Consider the following 27,765-nt stretch of genomic DNA (forward strand, 5'->3'; position numbering starts at 1 on the left):
CACTTAAACCACCCCGTACAACCCTGACCACAACCCTTCCTCAGCACCGAACTAATATGGACTGTTCACTACCAAATGTTGCACTTTATGCTTTGGCTTGCACTGGTTTGCCTTGATTAACGGATAATTTATTGTATATTTATTTGTTGTGTTGCTGGGTTTAATGTGCCAACAAAGCTGCAGCAAGAAAGAATGTCATTGTTCCTGTCCCTGTGCATTTTATATAATTAAACATTCTTGACCTCTTGAAACAGAACCATTTTGACCCCAAGCATTGTGGTGTGCCACTGATTAACTAGTTCGCTACAGTTTCCAACTGCATGGATCACACCTGAAAACACCAGGAAAAGACAAGGAGTAAAATAGTTGTGGTGTCCTTTTTGTTTATATTATTCCCAAAGCAAATTGACAAAATGGAAACAGGAGAAAACAAAGTGCCACGTACGTAAAGATTGAACACGAACTAGACGAGCTGCCGGTTTATTTTGGCCTTCGCTTGCGTACAGCAGTTTTTATCTTTCGATGGGAGATGCTACTTGGTTGCACTGTGTACACCGTTTCTGATGCCCTGCTGCAAAAAAAAATAATTACTGTCTTCATACTGGACCTCAGCGTTCTACTGCATTAATCCTAGCTTACATAAAGAACATTACCAACAGGGGTGTGCTCATGTACACATCACTCCACACAGTCATTGTTGGCCAACATTAATCTCAGGATTGTGAAACCAGTCCAAATAATTTTGGTTCCAAGTTCACAAACATTACAGTCATCAAAGTTGAGAAAAGGACGAGGAGTGATATATTAAAAATGTGTATGAAGCTCTACAAATACTTGCCAAACAAATATCTAAGCTAGCTTTGAGAAGGAATCTCTTGTACAACTTGAGGTATTCTTCTGCTGCAGTTGGGGTGGGGTTGGGTGACCTTTTTGTTATTTCCTTTCTCCTTGACCGGCTGGTTTTGCTCCTTTGGCAATAATGTGCAGCCATTTGTTAGTTTAATGGGCCTGTCCCACTTAGGTGGCTTTTTAGGCAACTGCAGGAGACTTTGCGGTCTCCACATGTTTGCGGGTGGTTGCCGGGTTAGACGCCTTCATGGTCGTGAGGAGTTCGCGGCCTCATTATGGTCGCCGAGAATTTTTCAACATGTTAAAACATTATCGGCGACTAAAATGAAGTCGCCATGTAGTTTGGCGAAAATTCTCGAGCCGTAGGTGGGTCGCCAGGAGGTCCTGATGGGTGGCCAGGAGGTCGAAGGTTCTCGGAGGTTCTCGTAAGGTTGGAGCCGGTGCTGACTGGTGAATTTGTGGTGTAGGTGAAAGAAAGGTAAGTAATGTTTTGTGTGTTAAATGTCCACCAAGTGTGTGTCTCTGGCTTCTTAGTGTGTGTCTCCGCTTGTGTCTCCCTCCTTGTGTGTGTGTTCTTGTAAAGGACTTTGTACACTGTGCTTTAGCCATCTTAATTACAGCGCCAACCTTCCTGTTCATCGTGGTGTGTGTCTGTATCACCTTGGCTTTGCATTGTGGGAATTTTGCTTGTCAGGCGACTGCCGGCGACTGTCTGCTGAAACAGTGCCTAAGTGGGACAGGCCCATAAGGGAGACATTGATGTTGGCGCTGTCATTTGGTGCTCAGTCGATTTGTTTTCTGTGAGCAGAGTATTCCCAAACCAAGCAAACGTATTTGACAGTCAAATGAGCAGCCATTTGGACAATTGGTGTCTGTTTGTCCAAAAGGCTGTTCATTTAAAGCATTGTATATAATCAGCACAAATAGGATTTGATGAACTACATTGACCTGAGAGGGTAAATGATCTGCAAACTCACTTTCAAAGGATGTGTGATGAAGTACCAAGTGCTTGTATAGTTAGGAATGTTGAAGATAATAATATAAATGGGACAGAAGCAGTAAAGGTGCAGAACTAGCAGAGAGAGAGTATTGGTGAATGGCTGCTCTCTTTCAGCTAGAAGGAGGTATAGTGTGCAGAGATCCATGGTGAGTGAGAAAAGAACCATAAGCAACAGGAGAAAACTCATTTGCATGATGAACGATTGTGATTTTGGACTAACTGCCTGATAGGTAATAGCAACAGATTCTGTCGACAAAGAAATTGGATAAATACTTGGAATATAACTATTGTAGTTGCATGACAAATGAGGGAAAATGAGACAAACTCACCTACTCTTTGAAAAAGTCAGCACAGAGTTAGTTGTTTGAGCAATAGCTTCCTGTGCTGTTTTGTTGTGTAATTTTATCACATACTGAAGATAGAACAATAATGTCTACGTGAAGACCTCTGGTTCTCTTTGTGTGACCAACGTAAAATAAGCAAGTAGGAGTAGACATGACTTTGCAGAAATTAAGTGCAGCAGAAATGTATTTCTATAATTTTAAAAATGTAGCAAGGAAGAAAGTGTTGTTAAAGTACTTACTCATTGGCAGCATCTACCAGTTCATTAGAAAATAATTGATTGTTGTTATTTGCCTCAAATCGAAAGATGGCATTATTGGTTGAATTGCTAAAATTAAAAGCTGGAACCAAATTGCCAGAAAATTGGAAACCAGGCCCTGGAATGAGATTAAGAACAAATGTTATTCCATGCTATATTTCAGAAAATCTCAGTGTAAAATAACATAATACTTATGAAGGACACAAAAGTGCTGGAGTAACTTTTACGGGCCAGACAGCAACTCTGGAAAATATTGATGTGACATTTAAGATCTGGACCGTTCTTCAGACTGATTGTCTTTAGTTGTAGTTTAGTTTAGTTTATTCATACTGATAGTGATCTGTGGGTCAAGACGTAGAGAATCCAGTTACAGAGGGTAATGGAAACACAACATGCTGGAGCAACTCAGCGGGACATCTCTGGAGAGAAGGAATGGGTGACGTTTCGGGTGGAGACCCTTGTTCAGACTGAAAAAGGGTCTCGCCCCAAGACGTCATCCACATCTTCTCTCCAGAGATGCTGCCTGGCCCACTGAGTTACTCCAGCATTGTGTGTCTGCGGTGTAAACCAGCATCTGCAGTTCCTTCCTACACACCCTTCCCTCTTCACCCCACCCCATTCCTCCCCTTCCACGATATTTTCCACTAAAGGTCAGTTAACCAGTTGTACCGTTTGCAACGATGTATCCCTCTTGAGGATCACACTGTCTCTAGCGAACAATGATCCTCTACCAGGGAACCTCCTTGCTTGAGGTCATCTGTTGCTAGCTTTAATTTGTCCTGTGTTTTTTCTTGTTTCCAGTTTCCAGAGAGACTGCCTGACCCACTGAGTTACTCCAGCATTTTGCATATGTAAATGAATAGAATTCTGACTTGGGTGTCCTTCTTATCCAGGTGTTCCAGAGGTGAGTGTGTAGGGCCAGGGAGATGGCATCAGCCATGGACCTATTGCGACGGTAGGTGAACTGCAGTGGATTGAGGTTGCTTGGTAGGCTGGATTTGATGTACTTGAAGTACTTCATGATGCTGGATGTTAAGGCCACTGGACGGTCGTCATTAACAGAGTTTTAGTGGAGGAGGGTCATCTATCAAGTCCAGGGTTCTTGATGTTGCTCCTGTACATTGGCGAGACCAAGCATAAAGCCGGCCACCATTTCACTGAACACTAATGCTCAGTCCCCGCGTAGGCCTACTGGATCTCTCGGCTAACAACATTAACTACCATTTGAATTCCCTTTCTGTCCTGTGCCTCCTCTTTCCCCACTACCCCTATTATCAGTCTGAAGTAAGATCCCAACCCAATATGTTTTGAGCCCATGGGTTACACAGAAAAGCTGGAGAAACTCAGCGGGTGCAGCAGCATCTATGGAGCGAAGGAAATAGGCAACGTTTCGGGCCGAAACCCTTCTTCAGACTGATCAGGGGTGGGGGTGGGTGGGGACAAGAAAGGGAAAAGGAGGAGTAGCCGGAAGGCTGGAGGGTGGGAGGAGACAGCAGGGGAGCTGAGGAAGGGGAGGAGACAGCAAGGACTAACAGAATTGGGAGAAGTCGATGTTCATGCCCCCGGGGTGCAGACTCCCCAAACGGAATATGAGGTGCTGTTCCTCCAATTTCCGGTGCTGCTCGCTGTGGCCATGGAGGAGACCCAGGACAGAGAGGTCGGAGACGGAGTGGGAGGGGGAGTTGAAGTGCTGAGCCACCGGGAGGTCAGCTAGGTTATTGCGGACCGAGCGGAGGTGTTCGGCGAAACGATCGCCCAACCTCCGCTTGGTCTCACCGATATAGATCTGCTGACATCTAGAGCAGCGGACGCAATAGATGAGGTTGGAAGAGATGCAGGTAAACCTCTGTCGCACCTGGAACGATTGCTTGGGTCCCTGAAAGGAGTTGAGGGGGGAGGTAAAGGGACAAGTGTTGCATCTGCTGCGGCCGCAAGGGAAAGTGCCCGGGGAGGGGGTGGACCGAGAGGGAAGGGAAGAATTGACAAGGGAGTTATGGAGGGAGCGGTCTTTGCGGAAGGCAGATATGGGGGGAGATGGGAAGATGTGGCCAGTAGTGGGGTCACGTTGGAGGTGGCGAAACTGACGGAGGATTATTTTTTGTATGTGATGGCTGGTGGGGTGAAAGGTGAGGACTAGGGGGACTCGGCCCTTGTTGCGAGTGCGGGGATGGGGAGAGAGAGCAGTGTTGCGGGGTATGGAAGAGACCCTGGTGCGAGCCTCATTTATGGTGGAGGAGGGGAACCCCCGTTCCCTGAATAGTGAGGACATTTCAGATGTCCTGGTGTGGAACGCCTCATCCGTGGAGCAGATACGGCGTAGACGGAGGAATTGGGAGTAGGGGATGGAGTCCTTACAGGAAGCAGGGTGGGAAGAAGTGTAGTCCAGATAGCCATGGGAGTCAGTGGGTTTATAGTGTATGTCGGTTAGAAGTCTATCACCTGCAATGTTTTGAGCCCATCTTTGGTATAAAGCAGCATCTGTTTTTTAATTTCATTCAATAATGAAATATTTTGAAATATTTTAAATAGATCAGATGATTGAACATTTAATAAACAGAAATCGTCATTATACCCATAGTCAAAGATGTTTTTTCAATGAAATAAATATTTTGAATTTATTCATCAATTGTCAACTTTTACACACCAGTTCCTACAATGGCAATGATGAATAATTTTCTTTTAACATATTTGGCATCCATTCATAATCTAAATGGAATTAAATTCCATCCTCTTGCTTTGTGAATTGGTGGAAGGTTGTTTTTGGCATTCTTATTTCATGCCAAAGTTAAGGCAGAGAACTGTAAAAATTACTTGTCTTTCTCATCCATGATGTTTAAGAAAAGCTACTTGCTACAAAGTCTAAAGTTTTACTGCATAATTCATACCAGCAGATAGAAACGGGGAAGGATTCCCAGCGATTCCAGGATTAGTCGCTCCAGTGTTAAACAGCTCTGGGCCTGTCTGTCCAAAGGTGCCAGGGGAGGCAAACATTCCATAGTTAGGATTGTAGTTGCTCATTTCGTTGGAGCTCCCAAGAAGTATCGACGGGATTTGAAATGGAAGGCTGGGAGCTATCACGGTGGTCATGTTGGACCCAGTTACAGCAGGGACGTCAAGTGTGAGTGGTCCTGCAGAGCTGCACATGGTGTAGATCGGAGGGGGGCCAAAAACGTACGGGAAAGATATGCAGGTCATTGAGGCCTCGAAACTGAAGGGTCCATTTGCTTTGGGATCATCTGCATTTAGGAGGGAAACACAAATTAAAACACTCATTTGGTTTTCAGAGTAAAAATTATTATTATTTAAAAAACTTAATGACAGTAGCTTCATAAAACTCAACAAAGAATTTTGTAACAATTGGATAGAGAAAATTTGGATTCTTATCTACATCATTGTAGAGTCATAGAGTGATACAGTGTGGAAACAGACCCTTCGGCCCAACTTGCCCACTCCAGCCAACAATGTCCCAGCTACCCATGTCCCACTTGCCTGCACTTGGTCCATATCCCTCCAAACCTGTCCTATCCATGTACCTGTCTGTTTCTTAAACAATGGGATAGTCCCAGCCTCAACCTCCTCTGGCAGCTTGTTTCATAAACCTGTGTGAAAAAGTTACCCTTCAGATTCCTATTAAATCTTTTCCTCTTCACCTTGAACCTTTGTCTGCTGGTCCTCAATTCCCCTACTGTGGGCAAAAGACTGTGCATTTACCAGATCTATTCCTCTCATGATTTTGATACCTCTATAAGATCTCCCCTCATCCTACTGCGCTCCATGGAATAGAGACCCAGCCTACTCAACCTATCCCTATAGCTCAAACCCTCTAGTCCTGGCAACATCCTTGTAAATCTTTTTTTTAATTTTTATATATAATATTTTTATTAGAAGCATGTATACAAATAGTAGCAAGCGACAATTTAATTACAGATTTCTTACATAGCTTCTTACAAATTTTTTCCGAATCCTTTCAAGCTTGACAATATTCCTATGACATGGTGCCCAGAACTGAACACAATATTCAAAATGCGGTCGCACCAATTTTTTATATAACTGCAACATGACCTCCCAACTTCTATACTCAATACTCATAGAAACATAGAAAACAGGTGCAGGAGTAGGCCAGAAGGAAAACAAGAATTTCAAACTATTTCAGGCCAGCTGCATTAATTTGCTGTGTATTCACGTGAGTGTAAACATGAGCATGATCGGACCAAGGAATTTTCTCTGATGGGGAATTGAGAAAGGGGGGAGATTAATTGGTCCAATTAGGCGTGAAATCCAGGAGCACAATATGCACAAGTTAAAGGTCCAATTGAGTTTATTGTCACATAGAAACATAGAAAATAGGTGCAGGAGTAGGCCATTCGGCCCTTCGAGCCTGCACCACCATTCAATATGATCATGGCTGATCATCCAACTCCGGATCCCATCCCTGCCTTCTCTCCATACCCCCTGATCCCTTTAGCCACAAGGGCCAAATCTAACTCCCTCTTAAATATAGCCAATGAACTGGCCTCAACTACCTTCTGTGGCAGAGAATTCCACAGATTCACCACTCTCTGTGTAAAAAAAATGATTTTCTCATCTCGGTCCTAAAAGACTTCCCTCTTATCCTTAAACTGTGACCCCTAGTTCTGGACTTCGCCAACATCGGGAATAATCTTCCTGCATCTAGCCTGTCCAACCCCTTAAGAATTTTGTACGTTTCTATAAGATCCCCCCTCAATCTTCTAAATTCTAGCGAGTACAAGCCGAATCTATCCAGTCTTTCTTCATATGAAAGTCCTGCCATCCCAGGAATCAGTCTGGTGAACCTTCTCTGTACTCCCTCTATGGCAAGAATGTCTACTCTGACTGATGAAGGCGGACTGGGTCAAAAATTATTGGTTGCCAGGAGACAAAGGGGGCCCACTTCATCAGGGCCCACTTGATATAGAGGGCCCACTTCATCAGGGCACACTTGCCATCGGGCAAGCTGACACCCTGGCCAGTCCGCCACTTGTTGTCCACCTTGTCCATCTCTGACTGTTACTGCTACTTCTGTCCAATCACATTCTCCAATGGAAGGAAATAAGGATTTGTTAATTAATTGGGAACTCTTACAAATTAAATGTTAATTTATAATAATCAACATCAATTTAAATAAAGTGCTTCCACAAAATTGAATGTGGCAATTGCCTTCTCTCTCTCACCTTTGTTTTGTTCCCTGCTTCCTGGTGGGACCTTGTGCTGTGTTGGCCCTGGAGGAGATGTTGCAGCTTCAGGCAATTGTTCAAAATTCTCAGTTCCAGTGAACCCATGTGGCAACCAAGCAGCAGGACTTCCCTGAGCAGGTGGGAGGAACGTTGTGCACTCTGTGTTGAGCGGAACGAAGTCCAGTGACTTTTTCTCTTCTGCATTAACGCCGGGGGAGTTGTCGGAAGTGACCATTTGTGAGTGAGGGGAAACATCATCAGCCATGAGAGAATCGGAGGAAAGTGCACAGGGTGGCGATTGCTCTGCTCCATCAGCGGTCTGAGGGGCCGCTGCTGAACTGTGCTCCACCATGTACGTATCGGCACTTAATTCTGCAAATATTTGTTTATGCTTTGGTTATTTTCAAAGATTACAACATGCTAAATCACTAAATAAGCTTGGCACCATTTAAATATTTCATCTATGTTCCGATCTCTATTATCTAATGTAAGAATCTAATATTCAGTAGGATTTGTGGGGACCATTATTCTACCCAGTTGTGCTTATGTTTATCCCAATGTGACTCTTCCTCCTCTTCTTGTGCTCAAATTGGCTACTTTCATGACTGTGCTTTCCCTCACTCTCTGAACTTTTACCAAATATGTGAGTGTTCACTCCCCACCTTTTCACAGCATTATGTTTATCCCCAATATTCTCTTCCTTCACGTCCCTTGTCCACACACTCTATTTCCAAGACCCCACTTTCACTCCCTTGCTGAAATTTAGGAATCTCAGATGATTGAAGCAAGTGTAGTGCATTTAGCTGTTCACACCTGTTCTGCACTTCAATATTCTAGTTGACAAATTACCTAACTCCAAGAAACTGCTTTTGAACAATATATTTTAATCTCGTGGTTTAAACAAAAAAGACTGCAAATCTCAGATTTAAGTCGTAGAGTAGTCACAGAGTGATACAGCATGGAAACAGAGCATTTGGCCCAACTTGCCAACATGTCCTGGCTACACTAGTCCCCTCTGCCTGTGTTTGACCCATAGCCCCCCAAACCTGTCTTACCCATGTATCTGTCTCACTGTTTCTTAAAGATGGGGATAGTCCCTGCCTCGACTATCTCCCCTGACAAGTTAAGATTAATATTCGACCAAACACCAAATCTAATTTACATATACCTCCACGTATTCCGCCTATTAATAATAATAATAAACTTTATTATGGACTCAAGGTCCAGACAAGGGGCAACATTACATTAAAAATGCATTGCATATCAAATATCATAAATATATATAAAATCATGGTATATCACATAAAAACATCATAACTATATATTTTTTAAACCCACAATACTTAAGTTAAAAATCCAGATTAAAAGATGATCAATGTCCTACAACGATACCAGTGTCTCCACAGCTGGGATTTGTACCGTGTAGTGCTAACCCTTATGTTTGTCAAGGCCACAATAAGCACATTTTTAGAGGCATTTATCCTGCAAATGAATTTATACAGGTGGTGTCTTAGGATAGCTTCTAAAGTACTGACTCCTGCAGCCACAAACATATTACTGGCACTACACCATCTAGGTTGCCTTAGCAGTGTTCTCATGGCATCGTTATATGCCACCTTTAGTCTCTGCATACTTGTCTTTAAATAGTTCGACCACAGGTGTGCAGTGTAGAAGTGTGTGCCGTATGCTCTAAATAGCGACATCTTCACCACATCTGCACACGCACCAAATTTACGCAAGAGGATATTTGCCTGTACATACAGCATGCGTCGTTGCCTATAAATATCCTCATCTGTCATTTGTTCTGTAATAATATGCCCTAGATATTTTATCTTATTACAGACACTAAGATTGTTGTCAGACAATTTAAAATCAGGATATTTTAGGCATTTATCCTCTTTGGTTCGACAGACCATAACAGCACTCTTACTAGCATTATATTTAATGTCGTGTTCCACACCATACACGGAACATATAGTAAGGAGCTGCTGGAGACCAGCGCTAGATGGACTAAAGACCACAAGATCATCTGCATACATAATATGGTTCACTAAAATATTACCAATCACGCACCCAGTGTTACAGGCTTTCAATTGTTTAGACAGATCATCAATATATAGATTAAAAAGGACTGGGGACAAAATTCCCCCTTGTCTAACACCATTGCTAACCCCAAATGGGGCTGAGACCCTATTGCCCCATTTTATTTGCATAGTCTGGTGGGCATACCAGTAGGCCAGAATTCTAACAATGTATTTAGGCACCCCTCTTTGACTCATTTTACCAAACAGCTTTCTGTGATTAACACGGTCAAAGGCTTTGGAAGCATCAATAAAGCACATAAGGATTGAAGAGTTTTTGCCTCTATATTTGTTTACAATCTCCTTTAGGGCATATATGCATAAGTCAGTGCCATGTTTAGCTTTAAAGCCACACTGGTTATCTGTGGAGTTAACAAACTCATTTATTCTATCCAGCAGAATGCTTTCTAAGACTTTTGACAATATGCTGGCTAAAGCTATTACATGTAGGATTGCTTTAAAATTTCATTCCTGATAGGGCCGTCAATAGCTATTAGACTGCATCCCCTTGTCTTAAATTCTCAAACCAGGTCATAGGTTTCCACTGGGTCGTAGAGCTCACCTTTGACCCTTTCAATCAAATCTGTGACAATCATCCGGCACTTGTTTAACTAATCCCATTAAAAAAAAAAAAAAATAATAATTCTACCTACATTCCGAACCAATTACCTTCAGATTCTACTACCGACCTACACATTGCGGGCAATTTACAGTGGCCAACACACACTGGGATGTGGGAGTAGATTGGTTAGAGCACCCAAAGGAAACCCATGTGGTGACAGAGACAAGGTGCAAACTCCACAAAGACAGCACCAAAAGTCAGGATTGAACCAGCTTGCTGGAACTAGGAGACATTCGTGCCACTGTGTCGCCATTTTTCTCCATCCATCGTTTAAGTCCCTCTTAAACTTGAAATCAGAAAATAAACTTGGCCAGTTCTCTTGAGAAACTTATTTTTAGATTTCTAGTATACATGTTTACCGGTTGTCTGAATCTCGTTGCAGCTTGTGTCAATGTTCATGTCTACTGCTGGTATCCATTGTCTTTCCAGCCCAACTCCATACTTAAGTGACTCGCAGCCTCGACATCTCACCGCTGGGTTTTTGTTTGGCATCAAACATGCGTCACAAGTCCACGTGTCTGATGAATTGACAGCGTTCTTCTCATCATGGTCATCAGAGCCTCTGGGGAAACGGGCTTCAGGCATGTTAATGAGTCTTTTGCTAAAGTTAGAACAATACATGCTTCTTTGGTTCTTCTTTGAATTTTGCATTGCCCTTCTTGCACAGGATGTATGAGTTTTCTTGGTGTGGGTCACCTTAAAAGTGGAGATGGTATTTTTCTTTTTATCCTCAGCACAGTTGTTTCTGGAATTCAGGTGGCTTTGCGATGACTCGGATGCTACAAAAGGACAGGTAATGGTAGTTTTCAATGCATCCCCTATTCAAAGCTAAAAATACTGATCAATTGTGAACTTCAATAAGTATTTTAATGTTCAATTTATAGGTTTTGCATGCATAAGTTTGGTATAGGTCCACCAAATGTAAGTGCTTAACAACAATCAGCATGCCAGACTCCTCCCATCCTCCCACAACCATTCCTCCCCCCTATACCCACAATATTTCTGCTACCCATCAAGGAGTTCAGGATAAGCAGCTATTATTATCAAGACCAATGATAATATCTGTTGCAATACAGATCCCCAGGTCAGAATGAGCTTTGAGCCACTACTGCAGCCAAGTGTTATTACCTGATTCCCATCCCTTTGGGATTATCATCAGATAAAAACAGGAATAAAACTGAAATTGAACTGATTTTATAGAAAATAATTTAATGGAAACATATGAAATTATTAAGGGATTGGACAGGCTAGATGCAGGAAAAATGTTCCCGATGTTGGGGGAGTCCAGAACCATGGGTCACAGTTTAAGAATAAGGGAAAGGGCATTAGGACTGAGATGAGGAAAAACGTTTTCACCCAGAGAGTTGTGAATCTGCGGAATTCTCTACCACAGAAGGCAGTGGAGGCCAATTCACTGGATGTATTCAAGAGAGAGTTGGATATAGCTCTTTGGGCTAACGGAATTAAGGGATATGGGGAGAAAGCAGGAACGGGGTACTGATTTAGGATGATCAGCATGGCTTGAAGGACCGAATAGCCTAAACCTGCACCGATGTTTCTAATGTTATACTATCATGTGCAGGAAGGAACTTCAGATTAAACCAAAGATAGACACAAAATGCTGGAGTAACTCGGCGGGCCAGGCTGCATCTCTGGAGAGAAGGAATGGGTGACGTTTTGGGTCGAGACCCTTCTTCAGAGTGATTTGGAAAAGGGCTTCAGCCAAACAATTCAAGCTTGAAAGGTAATTACTAAAAGGAAACACTGGGTGGCGCAAACACGGATTAAATAACACCGTGACTCAGAGCAGTAAACAGATCCTCAGGCAACCTCTGCTGCAGCTCAAGACGAGTTTCAAAGTAACATCACGGGCACAAAGTTTATTGTGATATATTTTGGATGGTGTTATACCCTCAGCCTAAAATAATTTAATTGTGATCTAGAGGGACCTGCACAGATCAACAATGCAGGTTGCCATGCCTTTATCTAGAATATATATATTTAATTATAAGCAGTTTACAACTTGCTGACACTTCACAAGGTAAGTTAGTAAATGTTACCTTTTTGCCAAGGTGTTGAAACAATTACAGAAGCAACTGATTGGTTGTCGCCAGTCTTCTGTTAAAGAGGATGAAGGGAAGAGAGTGACTGCCTTTCTCTCAGACCTTGACATTTATTGAAAATAATATAGTTGAGTAATTTTAATAAACCATTTTCACTTAAAATATTAATTAATGCCTAATTAACCATTCTGCTGAAATAATCTTTGACCTGATATATCAAGGCACAGATAAAATGTGTTACACAAAATGCTGGAGTGGAGTGGGACAGGCAGCATCTCTGGAGGGAAGGAATGGGTGACGTTTCGGGTTGAGACCCTTCTTCAGACTGCTTTGGTCATCCTCAGTCTGAAGAAGGACCTCGACCCGAAATGTCACCCATTCCTTCTCTCCAGAGATGCTGCCTGTCTCGCTGAGTTACTCCAGCATTTTGTGTCTGGTTTCCATTATATTAAGGCAAATTGTTAAAAATCGAATTTCATCACAAAACCATAAAGATCTCGGCTTCAGCCCTGTTATTCAGGAGTAACCCCTCAACCATGCCAGGCGGACAATCAACTATATTTTTGGTTTCCACATTGTTTGATTTTTGAGATATTAAATGGTAATATTTGGCACTTGGGCATGTCTGATATTTATTTCTAGTAAAAGCTGAAAAATGCAGGATACATTCAGTACAGACAACATTTGTGAAAACGGTTCATGTTTTACATCCTATACCTCAGAATGAGGGTTCATTTTATTTCATGGCATTTATTTCCCTTAACCAGTTGCCCTTAAAAAAAATGATTATAGACACAAAATGCTGGAGTAACTCAGCAGGTCAAGCAGCATCTCTGGAGAAAAGGAATAGGTGACGTTTCAGGTCAAGACCTTTCATCAGACTGAGGATGACCAAATAAAATATTGTCTTCCATCTCCTTTCTAAATCGTTGCACTCCATGTTAGAAGATACTTCCACGACATTGTGGTTAGGTATAGAGTTCCTTAATTCAGATCCAACTGCGCTGAATGAACCATCCCAGTTGCGATGGTGTTTGAGACTCTTGAAGTGATGGTGTTCTGATCAATCTGCTGCTTTTGTAGGTGCTGTGTGTCATGGGGCTTCTGAGATGATGCAAATTCTGCAAAGTGTCCTTAATACACGCTGGAGCTACAGAACGCCAGTGGTGAAGAGAGCAGATGATAAACTGCAGGGTGATGTGTCAATCGAGCATGTTACATAGTCACCTAAGCAGCTGCACTCACGAGGGAAAGTGGAGAACATGCCATCACTCTCTTGTCCTGCGCAAAGTTTTTTAATCTGATGAACTCGCCAGAGAATGTCCAGCTCTTACCTTCTCCAGCAACTGCTGTACTTTACGTGGCAGGAAGCCAACAATCAGAACTGAACTGGAAAACAATAAGTGTTTGGATTTCAGCCAGTTGGGGAAATTGTAACCATTAGGAATTTGGCAAGATATTCAGAAGCAAACAATAATTAAGGGACAGAAGTTTAGGGGTAATATGAGGGGGAACTTCTTTACTCAGAGAGTGGTAACGGTGTGGAATGAGCTTCCAGTGGAAGTGGTGGAGGCAGGTTCATTGGTATCATTCAAAAATAAATTGGATAGGCATATGGATGAGAAGGGAATGGAGGGTTATGGTATGAGTGCAGGCAGGTGGGACTAAGGGGAAAAAACATTTGTTCGGCACGGACTTGTAGGGCCGAGATGGCCTGTTTCCGTGCTGTAATTGTTATATGGTTATATGGTTAATATGGGATTTGAAACATGACATCAAATTATCCTCAAATTTTGTTTTAAATATAGGGGAGAAAAACGCACATTGGAAGATGTAAATATTTCCAAACATTTTGCTCCTCTCCGCTTTTGTAGGAACACCCTCTTCACCCGTGTTATTCTTGTGGTGATGGTCTTCCACTTCTTTCCAAAAATACGTTTCATCCGTGTACGAGTTTTGGCAGCAAACACTGGTTGGCTTTATTTCTTGTGTCAACACATCTCCGCCTGGAGCACTCGCAGGATATCCCTCAACACTTGCATCCCCCAGGGCTGGTTCTCCCTACGTTAAGAGTGGAAATCCTGACAGACGGTTTCCTGTTGCGGCAGTTGGATAACTGTGCCAACTGAGATTTGGTAACATAATACGGACTGCTGATTAAACACGGGAGTTCTTTGGCCGCTCTTGATTAGAGCTAAACCTACTTTATATCTCTGAGCCATCAGGATGGCACTGGAACAGTTGTCAACATTTGAGGAGAGACTAATATTTCTAATTGTTCTTTTTAAATTGGTTTTCATACATCTGCTGCTCTGCTCATGAATTAGGTCAATTTAAACAAAAACAAAAAGGCTTTGAGTTAAATCAGTTAATTTCCTTGTATCCTAACACCCCTGGCAATGTCAGTATTTATTTACCATCCCTGTGCTTTCTTTAAGCAAATGGTGACAATGCCAGTATTTGCTTTGTCAAGAGTCAAATCAGAGGTGTTTTTTGTCAATATGTCCCGAAACAGAACAATGACATTCTTACTTCTAGCAGTACAACAGATACATGGACACAGTACTTTGTGCATTCCCAATACTCTTGGGAATGTTATTCTTTGCATTCCCAAATGCCCCTTGAGAAGATGGTGGTCAGAACAAAACTACTTCAGAGGACATTTCATTAGTTGAGCAGATAGCATGGGTCTGGAATCACATCCACTTCAGGATTTTAGATGTCCTTCCCCTGCAGGATATTAATAACCAGATGTGTTTCTTTAACAATCAATGTCTATGACAATGATCATTACCAAGATTAGCTGTTGTTCCACATTATTAAGTGAATTTAAATTCCACAGCTGCTGTTCCTGAACTGATAGTCCGAATTCTGAATTATTAACCTTGTAATTAAACCTGTGTGCTACCATTGTATCTTTGTCCCACACTGAAAGGCAGTGCAGTCAAATGCAAATGATTTTGCTATTGTCCAGTGTACCTGCATGTAGTACAAGATTTGATCGTCTTCTGCGCCCCAAGCTGAGAAATGACCGGTGTTCATTCGATTCGATACGGGAGTCTTCATTACCATGTATGTAGAGCCCGGGCCCGGGGTGTGTGCAGGCGATACTTTGGAATAAGGGGCTAAAATATGCCTCCTTCTGTGAAAAAAGCTCCACAATCAAAATTAATCTCAGAGTAGACACAAGATTATCGAAAGTTGCAAAACACCGATTTGCATGAGTACACAGTGTACGTACATTTATAATCGAACAATGATTAACAGTAGAAGTCACCTACTAAATAAACTTCAAAATGTTTGTATGGTAAACCTGAAATAAGGAAATCCTATCTATCATGTTACTGCCATTCAATCCATTAGTTGACTTGGCGATGAACATTGATTGAAACGTGATCCTGCACAGAAGTGTTTCAAACAAGGAAGTGTTTCAGCGCTACAAGGAAGTGTTTCAGTACACAGGAAGAAAGAGAACAAGTTGAACCCATGACAAGTTGAAGACTCTGAGCGAAACATTTTCCAACATTGTTAATGACATCTACAGCAGTGACATCGATTCCCTGGTAACCTCCCATTCAAGACCCTGTACAATTTAAATTCTATGAACATATACAAAGCATTTTCATTGTTCAATAACTCACCATAATCTGATAAAAGTAAAACAATTAATGGGATGGATTCAAGAAGCAGATGGTTACATTATCAAAGGCAAATAAACATTCAGCAACTCTCATCATTTAAATGATACCCAAAATGCAAATTGAAAGCTGGTATCAAACCTCTTGGGTGGGTTTTCGTTATTACATTTTTCAGGCGAGCGTTTCCCACTCTGCTTCTTGGTAGTTGAAACATTGTTGGTAATATTTGCTGCCTAGAATTAGACACAAAACAGAATTCCTTACACTCTGCACATATTTAAGATCAGCCCTTACATTGTATATGAAAGTCTCAGTATGTAGTTGTGTGGAATAACCCATATAAAGGCTGAGGTCACCTTCTCCCCAGGACAAGATGAAAGCTGGGTATAATGATATTTCGGGGAACACTACGATACGATGCTAATGTATGTATCAATAGCCTCCGTATTTTGTGCATATTTTTAATTTTGAATAAAGTTTATTTTAATTAATAAAAAATAGATGGGACATATCATCCTGGCTGTGGCCAAGAGTTCTGAACCAAATAGCTAGAGTTTGGTTCCTACCAGCTAAGACTGGTTGTAAATCTGGGACAACCTGAGTGAGAGATGGTGGTGAATCTCACACCAGTGGAGACCAACACAATCAACAGGGCAAACTGGGATTCCCCAATATAATCAAATCTTGTTTTCCAATAATTGGCTTCTCAGCCTCACACTCTGATAACACAAAACATCCACCAATTGGCAACATCTATTCATCAGGAGCAGTTCTTGGCATTTCCTGCCTAAACATGTGCTTTCAATGCTGTCATCTGGTCAACAGTCACTGGTCCAGAAGTATGACACATGCACGACAATCACCTGCCAACTTGCCTCTCCCAGAATGTGATGGCACACAACAGGTTGGAGCAGGAAGGGCAGATCAGCGGGGGACATGTATAGGCCCAGAAAGGCACGGTCTTTGTCACACCCATTGTCACTATCAGAGCAACTATCATTGAGTCCGTCAGAGGCCACTGATGATGACAGTGAGTTCATGCTTGATGCTGCTTGGCACATGCAATATCCTTCTTCATCACACAAACTCTTCTGATTTACCAGCTGAGATGGTGCAAAGGTGAATGTTTCATTGGTAACAGCCCTCTCATCATAATCACTCTACCATCAGTAGTCAAAAGCAGTGTTAATGACTGAGCTACCAGCCAGTGGTTAAGAAGGTCATGCTTGCTGGCAGCAGCTCAGTTACTCATCTTGCAATGGGAGAATAACCGAGATCCTGACACTGAAGGGGTGGATTGGGTTAACGTAAGAGGAGCGTTTGATGACTATGAGACTGTACTCGCCAGAGTTTAGACGGATGAGGGAGGATCTCATTGAAACCTACCAGATAATGAAAGGCCTAGATAGAGTGGATTTGGAGAGAATGTTTCCAGTAGTGGGAGAGTCTAAGGTCAGAGGGCACAGTCTTAGAATAAAAAGATGTGCCTTTAGAATGGAGGTGAGGAGGAATGTCTTTAGCCAGAGGGTGATGAATCTGTGGAATTCATTGCCACAGATGACTGTGGAGGCCAAGTGGATTGAATATTTTTAAGGCGGAGATTGATAAGTTCTTGATGAATAATGGTGTCAAACGTTACAGGGAGAAGGCAGGAGAATGGGGTTGAGAGAGAAAATAGATCAGCCATGATAGAATGGTGGAGCAGATTTGATGGACCAAATGGTCTAATTCTGCTTCGATGTCTTATGGTCTTACAACAGGCAGGGCTCAGAGAAACACTGAAGCCCCCAGGGAGGCAGATGCAAGGGAAACATAATCAATGTACAAGGATACAAAACACAAACCAATCAAGTAAGGTAGATCCATCTGAGAGTAATCAGCAGTAGCCAGGAATGACACCAAAGAAGCCCGTCTCTGAGTAAGGAAGTGCACATTACAAAGACATGGATAACTAATTAAAAGCACACACATCCCAAAGGGCCCAGTCCCACATGCAACTAAATAACAAAGGTCATGTTTTGGGGATGTGAGGCTTTATTAATACTGGGTTCCTCATGTGACTTGAGCACAAGAAATTAACTACAATTGTGGATGTCACAATTGCAGTGGATGACAATTATATTCTCTAGAATTTAGGAGATTGAGAGGGGATCTTATAGAAACTTACAAAATTCTTAAGGGGTTGGACAGGCTAGATGCAGGAAGATTGCTCCCGATGTTGGGGAAGTCCAGGACAAGGGGTCACAGCTTAAGGATAAGGGGGAAATCCTTTAAAACCGAGATGAGAAGAACTTTTTTTCACACAGAGAGTGGTGAATCCCTGGAACTCTCTGCCGCAGAGGGTAGTCGAGGCCAGTTCATTGGCTATATTTAAGAGGGAGTTAGATGTGGCCCTTGTGGCTAAGGGGATCAGAGGGTATGGAGAGAAGGCAGGTACGGGATACTGAGTTGGATGATCAGCCATGATCATATTGAATGGCGGTGCAGGCTCGAAGGGCCGAATGGCCTACTCCTGCACCTAATTTCTATGTTTCTATGTTTCTATGTCAATTTTGTAGCATGGTTGTCAAGTTAGCCTGTTCCACCTTTGTAATGGCGAAGCTGGGAAGAAGCTGTTTTCGTAACATGGAATGGCTATTCTTAACATGTGACTACCGTGCCTATCTTGGAGTCACTCTGGACCAAACCCTCTCCTTCAAGCAACACATCGAAAGGGTGAAGGGCAAAGTGAGCGCGAGGAACAGCCTCCTATGCATGCTGGAAAACTAGTTGTGGGGTACCAATGCATCCACACTGTGGTCAACTGCTCTTGCTCTGTGCGACTCTGCTGCAGAATATGCTTGTCCTGTTTGTGAGAGGTCATCTCATGTGAAGAAAGTTGATAAAGCCCTTAATGACAACTGCAGATTCATCACTGGCTGCTTTAAACCAGCGGATGTGGATAGCTTGCATGCCTTGGCCGGTATTGCTCCACCTGGAATCCGCAGATCAGTTGCTGGTAGAACTGAACGTAGAAGGCAAGTTGGGGACACCCGCCATTCCTGTCACTTCCATCACCCAGCCCCAAAACGGCTGAAGTTGAGGAAGAGCTTCCTCCACACGGTCCAGCTGTTGTCACAGTCTCCTCAAGCAACCAGGTTAGCCTTGTGGGAAAAGAAATGCAGTGAAAACCACCACCACGTAAAGATGCCTATCCCAACCAAGGAACAGCCACCATTTGGTCACAGGTGTGACTGGAAGACCTGGAAGTCCTTCAATAGGCTTCGTACCAGGATGGGCTGATGCAAGACCAATACGAAGAAATGGGGCTATGCAGATGCGGCAGAGACAGAATGTGAATGTGGAACATCTGTACAATCCATGCCACACCTACTAAGATACAATACAATACAATACAATACAAATTTATTATCATTTGAGCCCCAGTGAGACTCAAACGAAATGTTGTTTCCACAGCCATACAAACAAAGACACTGTCTTACAGACATACACATAATTAAATTCACACAAACATCCATCACAGTGAAGCCACTGTGATGGAAGGCAAGTCTTTTCTCTCCCCTGTTCTCCGTGTCTCTCCCGATGTCCAAGCCCCAGGCGGGTGATGATAAGTCCCACGGCCATTTTAGGCCGCGCGGGGCGATTTACGGCCCCGCTCCCGGTCTGAAAGTCCAAGGTTGGAACCCCCACGGGCGATGGTGAGTCCCACGGCCATGAAGCCGTGCCGGGTGATGTACTGTCCCGGTCCGGGTTGTTCCAACCCCGTGACACCGGCTGGAGAAGTCGCGTTGCGGGAGCTCCGGGAAGCGGTCTCTCTCTCTCCTCCCAGACCCGCGAGCTCCCGATGTCACAGTCCACCGGACCTGCGGCTGCGTTGCTGGAGCCTCCGAGCCCCAGGAGTCGAGCCGCAGCAGCGAGTCACCGCCGCTCCCCACGCTCCGAGGCCGGCCACCCCCGACGATGGTGAGTCCGCAGATCCGCAGCTCCGCAGCTCCGCAGTCTCCGGGACTGGAGCCCCCGGGTCGTTCAGGTTGGAGGCTGCTCCACGGTGCTAGGCCCCAACGACAGCCGTGACCCGACAGGGAAAAAGTCGGGTCTCCCGGACAGGGAAGAGATTTAAACAGTTTCCCCCTCCCCCCCCCGCCCCCCACATTTACACATTTAAAAATACTATTAAAAAACACCAAACACTACATTTAACTAGACAAAAAATAAAAAAAGACAGACAGGCTGTAGGGGCCGCTGCAACGGGTGAGTCGCGCTGCCAAACAGATGCCCACTTCTTGGTGAACAATGCTGCCTCAGAGGGCGGTGGAGGCAGGTTCTCTGGATGTTTTCAAGGGAGAGCTAGACAGGGCTCTTAAAAATAGCGGAATTAGGGGATATGGGGAGAAGGCAGGAACGGGGTACTGATTGGGGATGATCAGCCATGATCACATTGAATGGCGGTGCCGGCTCGAAGGGCCAAATGACCTGCTCCTGCACCTATTGTCTATTGTCTATTGTCTATTGAAGATCAAGCGTTGGTACAGAAAGGCTGTCCACTGTGCAAAAGCCCGGCCGAACATTTGAAACATAGATGATGGACACAAAAAAAGAAGAAGCATGGTCGTCAAATCAATGCTGTATTCTGATTGACTTTGCTATTTGCCATGAATACTCATGACGTTTGAAAAAGTTGCCCAAGTGATTGCTGCAACCAACATGGTGATCTGCTCACGAATTATTAAGAATAACACTTAACACTCCAGCCAAATTGGCACCAGTATTGAACATACAACTTATACTATACATGGGTCATGTTTATATTCTGGAGCCTAACCTGAGTGGTAATGCAAGCTGCATGCACAGATCTCGGCCCAGTTTACCTGCAGTGCCATTTCTTTTGTCAGCAACTCTGTTTGTGTTTCACATTCTGTAGTTTCCACTGTCTGCACTCCACAGGACACTCGGCTTTACTGATATTGAAAATGAGCCCCGAGTGAACGCAAATGCTAGAAGTACAACCTTACAGTTTACCTGAAAATGAGAGAAAGGCAATTATAAATTAAAGCCTCTACAGAGGAAAACAAAACATAAATAATCCTGATGACATGAACTGAAACAAAACCAGGCAGGCGGGCTATCCCTGGGCTATGAACACCTCCCTTGTGGGAAAAACCATGTGGGAAAAACCATGTATGAACAAGGTCCCATAATATTATGAAATTCATACTTCTGACGCATACATATAGTCCTTCCTATAAGGGACACAATCAGTCTTCTCCCTCTTTAGTAACTGTTCTTTCTTATTATTCTTATGTGCTTTTGATGCCTTTCATTATAATACTGTGGAGGTATGGTTAACACATCAAGTAATTTTTCCGACTTGCGGACAAAATCGACTTAAGAATGTTTGCAGATCTAATATTCTTTAGAGGGGCATGATCTATACTTTGAAAGGACATCACTCACAAATTACAAGCTATAGATAGCATTTGATATATCATATATATTTACAAACCCAATGCTCCCAAAGTTTACCATACCTCGTCAAAAATTGATCAAACATTTGGATTTACAACCCATAATTTAAGATAGCATGATAAATGAAATGATAATTCTGTCAAGATAATCTGTGTTTTCAAAGCATTCCTTTTTAGCTTAATAATCACAACTGAAAGCATTAACTAAATATCAAATTAAATAATTGAAAACAAATTAAAGCATGAAATAAAATTCAGATTAAATAGTTGAACACAAAATTAAAGCATGAAATAAAAATCAGATTAAATTATTGAATATAAAATTAAAGCCTCACGGACAAATATTAAACAAATATACCATGTGTGTGTGTCTGTGTCTCCCTGTGTGTCTGTATCTCCCTGTGTGTGTGTGTGACCCTGTGTGTGTGTCTGTATCTCCCTATGTGTGTGTATCCCTGTGTGTGTCTCCCCGTGTGTGTGTCTGTCTGTCTCCCTGTGTGTGTGTGTGTGTGTTTGTCTCCCTGTGTGTGTGTGTCTGTCTCCCTGTGTGTGTGTGTGTGTGTGTCTGTCTCCCTGTGTGTGTGTGTGTGTGTGTGTGTCTCCCTGTGTGTGTGTGTCTGTCTCCCTGTGTGTGTGTGTGTGTCTTCCTTCGTGTATGTGTCTCCCTGTGCGTCTGTTGTCATATCCTGGCCTTAGACAAGGCTGCCAACTCTCACGCTTTGAGCATGAGAGTCATGCATTTCAGCCAATTCTCACGCTGATGACAGAATTCTCACGCTGTCTTCAGTCCCTGCACAGTTTGTCTTTTTGCGCCACATCACAACGATCTGTGCGGTCTGGGGAAGCGCGTCAGTTGGCGGCTGTGAGTGACGTCACATCTCTTCTCTTCTCTTCTTTCTTGGTTGGATGTGCAGCCGCCGACAACATGAAGCAGCCGGAGATAAAACTAACCAGGTGAATCGGTTGTAAAACATGGGGGGACCACAATGAGGCCAAACATCTAGGACAGGGTTCGGCAACCTACGGCACACGGGCTGAATCCGGCCCGTAACCCGAAAAACCACGTTTTTTTTCAATTTGTTTTCGCAGGGTCGGGGCAGGCGAGCCGACCTGAGAACTGCAGCCAGTCCCTGGGACGCGAGCTAATCTGGGAACGGCAGCCAGTCCCTGGGCACGCAGAATGCCAACTTGATCATTATGGACAAATTGGGCCAGCCACGTACATGTTGATAACTCTGACTCTGTACAGATCTGAATGGGCTTAGAATGATCATTTAAGCAAAATTGCCCCCACTTTCCCCATTTTGATTCTTGAGATTAATATCCCTTTGCTCTGTTAACAGCGTTAAAGTACTTATGAGGTTGTCAGGAAAGGGAACATGTTATTTCTTTTTAACCATATAATAACCATATAACAATTACAGCACGGAAACAGGCCATCTCGACCCTTCTAGTCCGTGCCGAACACATAATCTCCCCTAGTCCCATATACCTGCGCTCAGACCATAACCCTCTATTCCCTTCCCATCCATATAACTATCCAATTTATTTTTAAATGATAAAAACGAACCTGCCTCCACCACCTTCACTGGAAGCTCATTCCACACAGCTACCACTCTCTGAGTAAAGAAGTTCCACCTCATGTTACCCCTAAACTTCAGTCCCTTAATTCTCAAGTCAAACTTTTTAGTTTGCTTTAATTTGTTAGTTGATTGTTTGTTGAGTGCCATCATTTCTGAAATGGTCTTAAAGTAACTTAACTGTTATACAGCAGTAATAAGTGATTTTTGTCCAAACAATTGGAACTTGCATAAAATGTTTGCATTATTAGCAAGACTGCCAACTCTTACGCATTGAGCGTGAGACTCACGCATTTCACAAAATTCTCATGCTCTCACGCTGATCACAAAATTTCTCACGCTCAAATATCTGCGGGTGCTGAAAGTTCAAAATAAAGCAAAAATTGTTTTAGAGGTGAGTAAAAACCATGAGGGGAAGATCAGGTGAATGCATAGTCTTTTTCCCAGGATTTGTGATTCAAGCACTAGAGGGGATTGGTTTAAAGCAGGGCTATCAAACTAACAGCACCAACCCCCCTCCCCCTTCCTCCCTGAGGCACGGCACACACCTCCCGCCCACACCTCCCACCCTCACCTCCGGCGGCTCTATGTCCGTCGACCGCTCTGTCCACACCCCATGGAGTTTTAACCCCGGCCCGGAGCCAGGGGCGGACCGGGTGAGTGCAGCCTCCGGAGCCTACTATGGGAGGGGGAACACACCCTCCCCCCCTCAGTCGCTACACTCCCTCGCAATTTCTCACTCTCAACTCTCACCCAATGTTGGCAGTCCTGCCAATATTGTGAGGCTGCTTGACATGAGCAATCTTCCAAGCAACTTCAAAGGATGCCCCTGTAGTCTTTTTCACAGAACATCGAGCACATTGTGTGATTATGTGATTTACATTATGTGATTTAGGCCACTCAGTTTATTTTGCCAGAATTCACCTGGCTTATTGTTCAATTAAGGATGATTAGTTTTCAGATGTTGTCATAGTTTCCTGGCTTTTGAAGCTGAATGTGAGAGAATGTTATGACACTAAAGACAGAATGGTCTTGTTTGACCACCAGCTTTTGTTTATTTGAATCAAAACTGCAAAAAATCATCTTTGAAGTCATTAAAATGGTGAGACATAGTTACAAGAGTTTACAGAAAAAATATAATGTTTGCTGCTATTGATTTACTGCCCTGCCCTTGTGTACTGAAACTTGCACGGCAGATGTAAGGATGCACGTCAACTATTCCATCAACTTTTGCCGAAATTTTACATAAATAAAAAAAAGATTTTTTTGGACCCCGTCATGACATGGTTTCAGTCCTTCTCAGCCCAATTTTGTGCCGCGGCTGGAGGTTGGGAACCATAGAAACATAGAAATTAGGTGCAGGAGTAGGCCATTCGGCCCTTCGATATGATCATGGCTGATCATCCAACTCAGTATCCCGTACCTGCCTTCTCTCCATACCCCCTGATCCCTTTAGCCACAAGGGCCACATCTAACTCCCTCTTAAATATAGCCAATGAACTGTGGCCCCAACTACCTTCTGTGGCAGAGAATTCCACAGATTCACCACTCTCTGTGTGAAAAAAAGTTCTTCTCATCTCGGTTTTAAAGGATTTCCCCTTTATCCTTAAGCTGTGACCCCCTAACCAGCGGCATAGGACATGCAAGTTAGTACAAGGTGACAGTGAGAGAATAAGGTTGTCTGTAGTGGACTGGCAAGATGTTTACTGAGCATGAATAACAGTAGAGCATTAGCTACATTTTTGAATGCTTGCATAATTCTGCCCTATGGGTAGTAGAGGCTCACTTAACATCATGATGCTGGATAGAGCTTCCCATTTGTTAAATGTTGAGAGTCAGACTGGGCAATAATTCAGTTTGTCAATATATCAGCTTTTACACAGCACCCTGACCACTCCATCATTTCCAATGTTTGAAGTCACAGTACACCAACAGAGGGACTTTGGGGTAGTGCTCTACAGGATACCGAACTATTAAATTCAAGCATTGGGATTTCACATACCATAACAGGCTTGCCATCCACTGCAGGTTGCCACCATGACAGATTGTACAATCGCATAATTCCCCCCTTCAGGGAAAACTTGTTAGGATAGCATTCACCTTGGAAACTTAAGAAACCGAGAATGTATCAAAGTCACATTCTCCTGGCAGATCTCCAGAATGAAAAACAATGATGGGTGCAGGTTGGGAAGAAAATTAATGCTGGAAGGGATAAAGGCAATGTGGATCATCCAGTTCACTGCACACTGCCCAATCTGAAAACAATGGCATCTGCAAAACGCATATTCCTAATATGTCCCCTGAATGCTCTTAATTTAAAGTCTTGGCGTGCACCATTGGTGTTCTTTGAGACTGGGGAATACATTAGAAGAATCCACAAAAGGTTCAGATTATTTTGACATCGATGGCTCGGAACAGACAGATGTTCACAGCAGAAGGTCTCTACTGTTGCACAACAAACACATTTTCATCCTAACATAGAGTAGATACAAAAAGCTGGAGTAACTCAGCGGGTTAGGCAGCATCTCTGGAGAAAAGGAATAGGTGACGTTTCGGATCGAGACCCTGCTTCAGACCGTGTACCTCAAGTCGTCAAGTCAAGTTAAGAGAGTTTATTGTCATGTCCCAGGTAGGACAATGACATTCTTGCTTGCTGCAGCACAACATAATATAGTAAGCATAAATACAGAACAGTTCAGTGTGTCTATATAACATAGACCATATATATACACATAAATAAACAGATAAAGTGCAATAGGCTGTTACAGTTGAGAGTTTGTTTGATGGCGAGTTTAATAGCCTAATGTCTGTGGGGAAGAAGATGTTCCTGAACCTGGATGTACCAGATTTCATGCTCATGTACCTTCTACCTGATGGCAGCGGAGAGATGAGTGTGTGGCCAGGATGATGTGGGTCCTTGATGATGCTGGCAGCCTTTTTGAGGCAGCGACTGCGATAGATCCCATCGATGGTGGGGAGGTCAGAGCCGATGATAGACTGGGCAGTGGTCACAACTTTCTGCATCCTTTTCCGTTCCTGGACTCTAGAGTTGCCGAACCAAGCCACGATGCAACCAGTCAGCATGCTCTGAGTTACTCCAACTTTTTATATCTATCCACAGTTTAAACCAACATCTGCAGTTCTTTCCGACACACTCCTTCTCAGTTCATTTATATTGATTTACTCCAGTTTACCTGCAAGGGCTCTGCTCTTGTTACCACCTTCCTGTGTTTCACATTCTCTTCCATCCACCCTCTTCTACCCTCGACAGGCCAAAGGTTAGCAGATCTTGGAACTGAGCCCCAGTTGAAGGAAACTGCTGTCTATGACCTGGCAACAGCAAGATAGGCCTAATATTACTCTGAAAGGAAACAAAAACCCAGAAAATAATACTCGCTTCAATATTAAATGAATGAGAAGATTGCCAACATTAGAAATGCAGTAGTCTATATGCAGCAATGGTTACAAACAGAATAAAATGTTATTTATATCAAATTTGTTCAATAATCTATATTGATTAGCTTTATGCTGAAAGTATCTGCATTAATTCATTGCATTGCTTTATATCTTTCTCTAGGTCAAGATTTCCTGAAATGGGCTATCTACTGAGGACTTCTTCCTATTTCTGAGAATTGCATTTGCATGTATAGGATGGAAACATGGAAAACAGGATGAACTAACAGGGCTAAGACAAAAGCATCATCTTATTTATACACAATAGGCACAATGAGAGAAATAGATCGGGTAGACGCACACAGTCTCTTGCCCAGAGCAGGGGAATTGAGAACTAGTGGACATAGGTTTAAGGTGAGGGGGGAAAGATTTAATAGGAACCTGAGGGGTAACTTTTTCACACAAAGGGTGGTGGGTGTACGGAACAAGCTGCCGGAGGAGGTAGTTGAGGCTGGTACCATCGAACGTTTAAGAAACATTTATACGGGTACATGGATAGGACAGGTTTAGAGGGATATGGACCAAATGCATGCAGGTGAGGCTAGTGTAGATAGTACATGTTGGTCAGTGTGGGCAAGTTGAGCCGTAGGGTCTGTTTCCACGCTGTATAACTGTATAACTGTAATAGGAACACTCCAGAATCTATTGTTGTGCAATCTCCTAACAGTAGCAGATGGAATGTGAGATGAGAAAGTATGAACAATGTTGTCGCAATGCGATAGACAAACCATAGTGAGTGAGTGTTGATTTAACAATTGCTTTGACATCTTTAAATACCATACTCCAGCCAACACACAATCTTAACTTTTTTATACTTGGCACTAAAGAGCAGGAAAGACCACCATCACCAGTATTTGACAGTGCAGTATCTGTAAATGTTCTTAAAACCTGCACAGACCAACTGGACAGAGTCTTTGTAGACTTCCTCAACTACTATTCCACCAGGTTGAGAACCCCACCTGTTTTAAAAGGACATCCATAATACCAGTGCCCAAGAAGAGTAAGATGACATGCCTCGATGACTACTGACACAGCAGCCAGTCCATTGTGATGAAGTCATTCAAGAGGTTGGTTATGATCCAAATCTGCTCCTCCCTCGGTAATGATCCAGACCCACTTCAATTTGCCTACTGCCACAACAGATTGACAGCAGATGTGATCACACTGGCTCTCTGCTCTGCACTGGACTACTTGAATAACTGGAGTATGTACATCGGG

General features: G+C 43.2%; 1 protein-coding gene across 2 annotated transcripts; it reads right to left on the reverse strand.

Moving 5' to 3' along the window:
- On the reverse strand, positions 1-26,455 carry LOC129697065 (uncharacterized). Of its 2 annotated transcripts, none has more exons than XM_055635278.1 (10): positions 26,289-26,455; positions 20,918-21,068; positions 16,191-16,282; positions 15,391-15,553; positions 12,409-12,466; positions 10,708-11,127; positions 7,643-8,017; positions 5,336-5,686; positions 2,433-2,568; positions 1-571 (listed from the first exon to the last, which is right to left on the reverse strand). In XM_055635278.1, exons 2-10 carry the CDS (start codon positions 20,927-20,929, stop codon positions 481-483), a joined length of 1,698 nt encoding a protein of 565 aa, XP_055491253.1. In that variant the 5' UTR covers positions 20,930-21,068; positions 26,289-26,455; the 3' UTR covers positions 1-480. The 2 variants fall into 2 exon arrangements, with proteins under 2 accessions (XP_055491253.1, XP_055491254.1); XM_055635279.1 differs by having other exon boundaries at positions 1-568; positions 26,289-26,445.
- Between the last annotated feature and the right edge of the window lie 1,310 nt (positions 26,456-27,765).

The sequence above is a fragment of the Leucoraja erinacea genome, chromosome 5, assembly GCF_028641065.1.
Source record: "Leucoraja erinacea ecotype New England chromosome 5, Leri_hhj_1, whole genome shotgun sequence".
NCBI lineage: Eukaryota > Metazoa > Chordata > Chondrichthyes > Rajiformes > Rajidae > Leucoraja > Leucoraja erinaceus.

Bases quoted from the DNA above. Each gene is read 5' to 3' on its own strand.
- LOC129697065 (XM_055635278.1), bottom strand. The intron at 15,554-16,190 runs GTTTGATACCAG...CTTTTTTCACAG, and splicing joins AACGAAAACCCACCCAAGAG to AAGGAGGCATATTTTAGCCC. The intron at 12,467-15,390 runs GTACACTGGACA...CCTCTTTAACAG, and splicing joins AAATCTTGTACTACATGCAG to AAGACTGGCGACAACCAATC.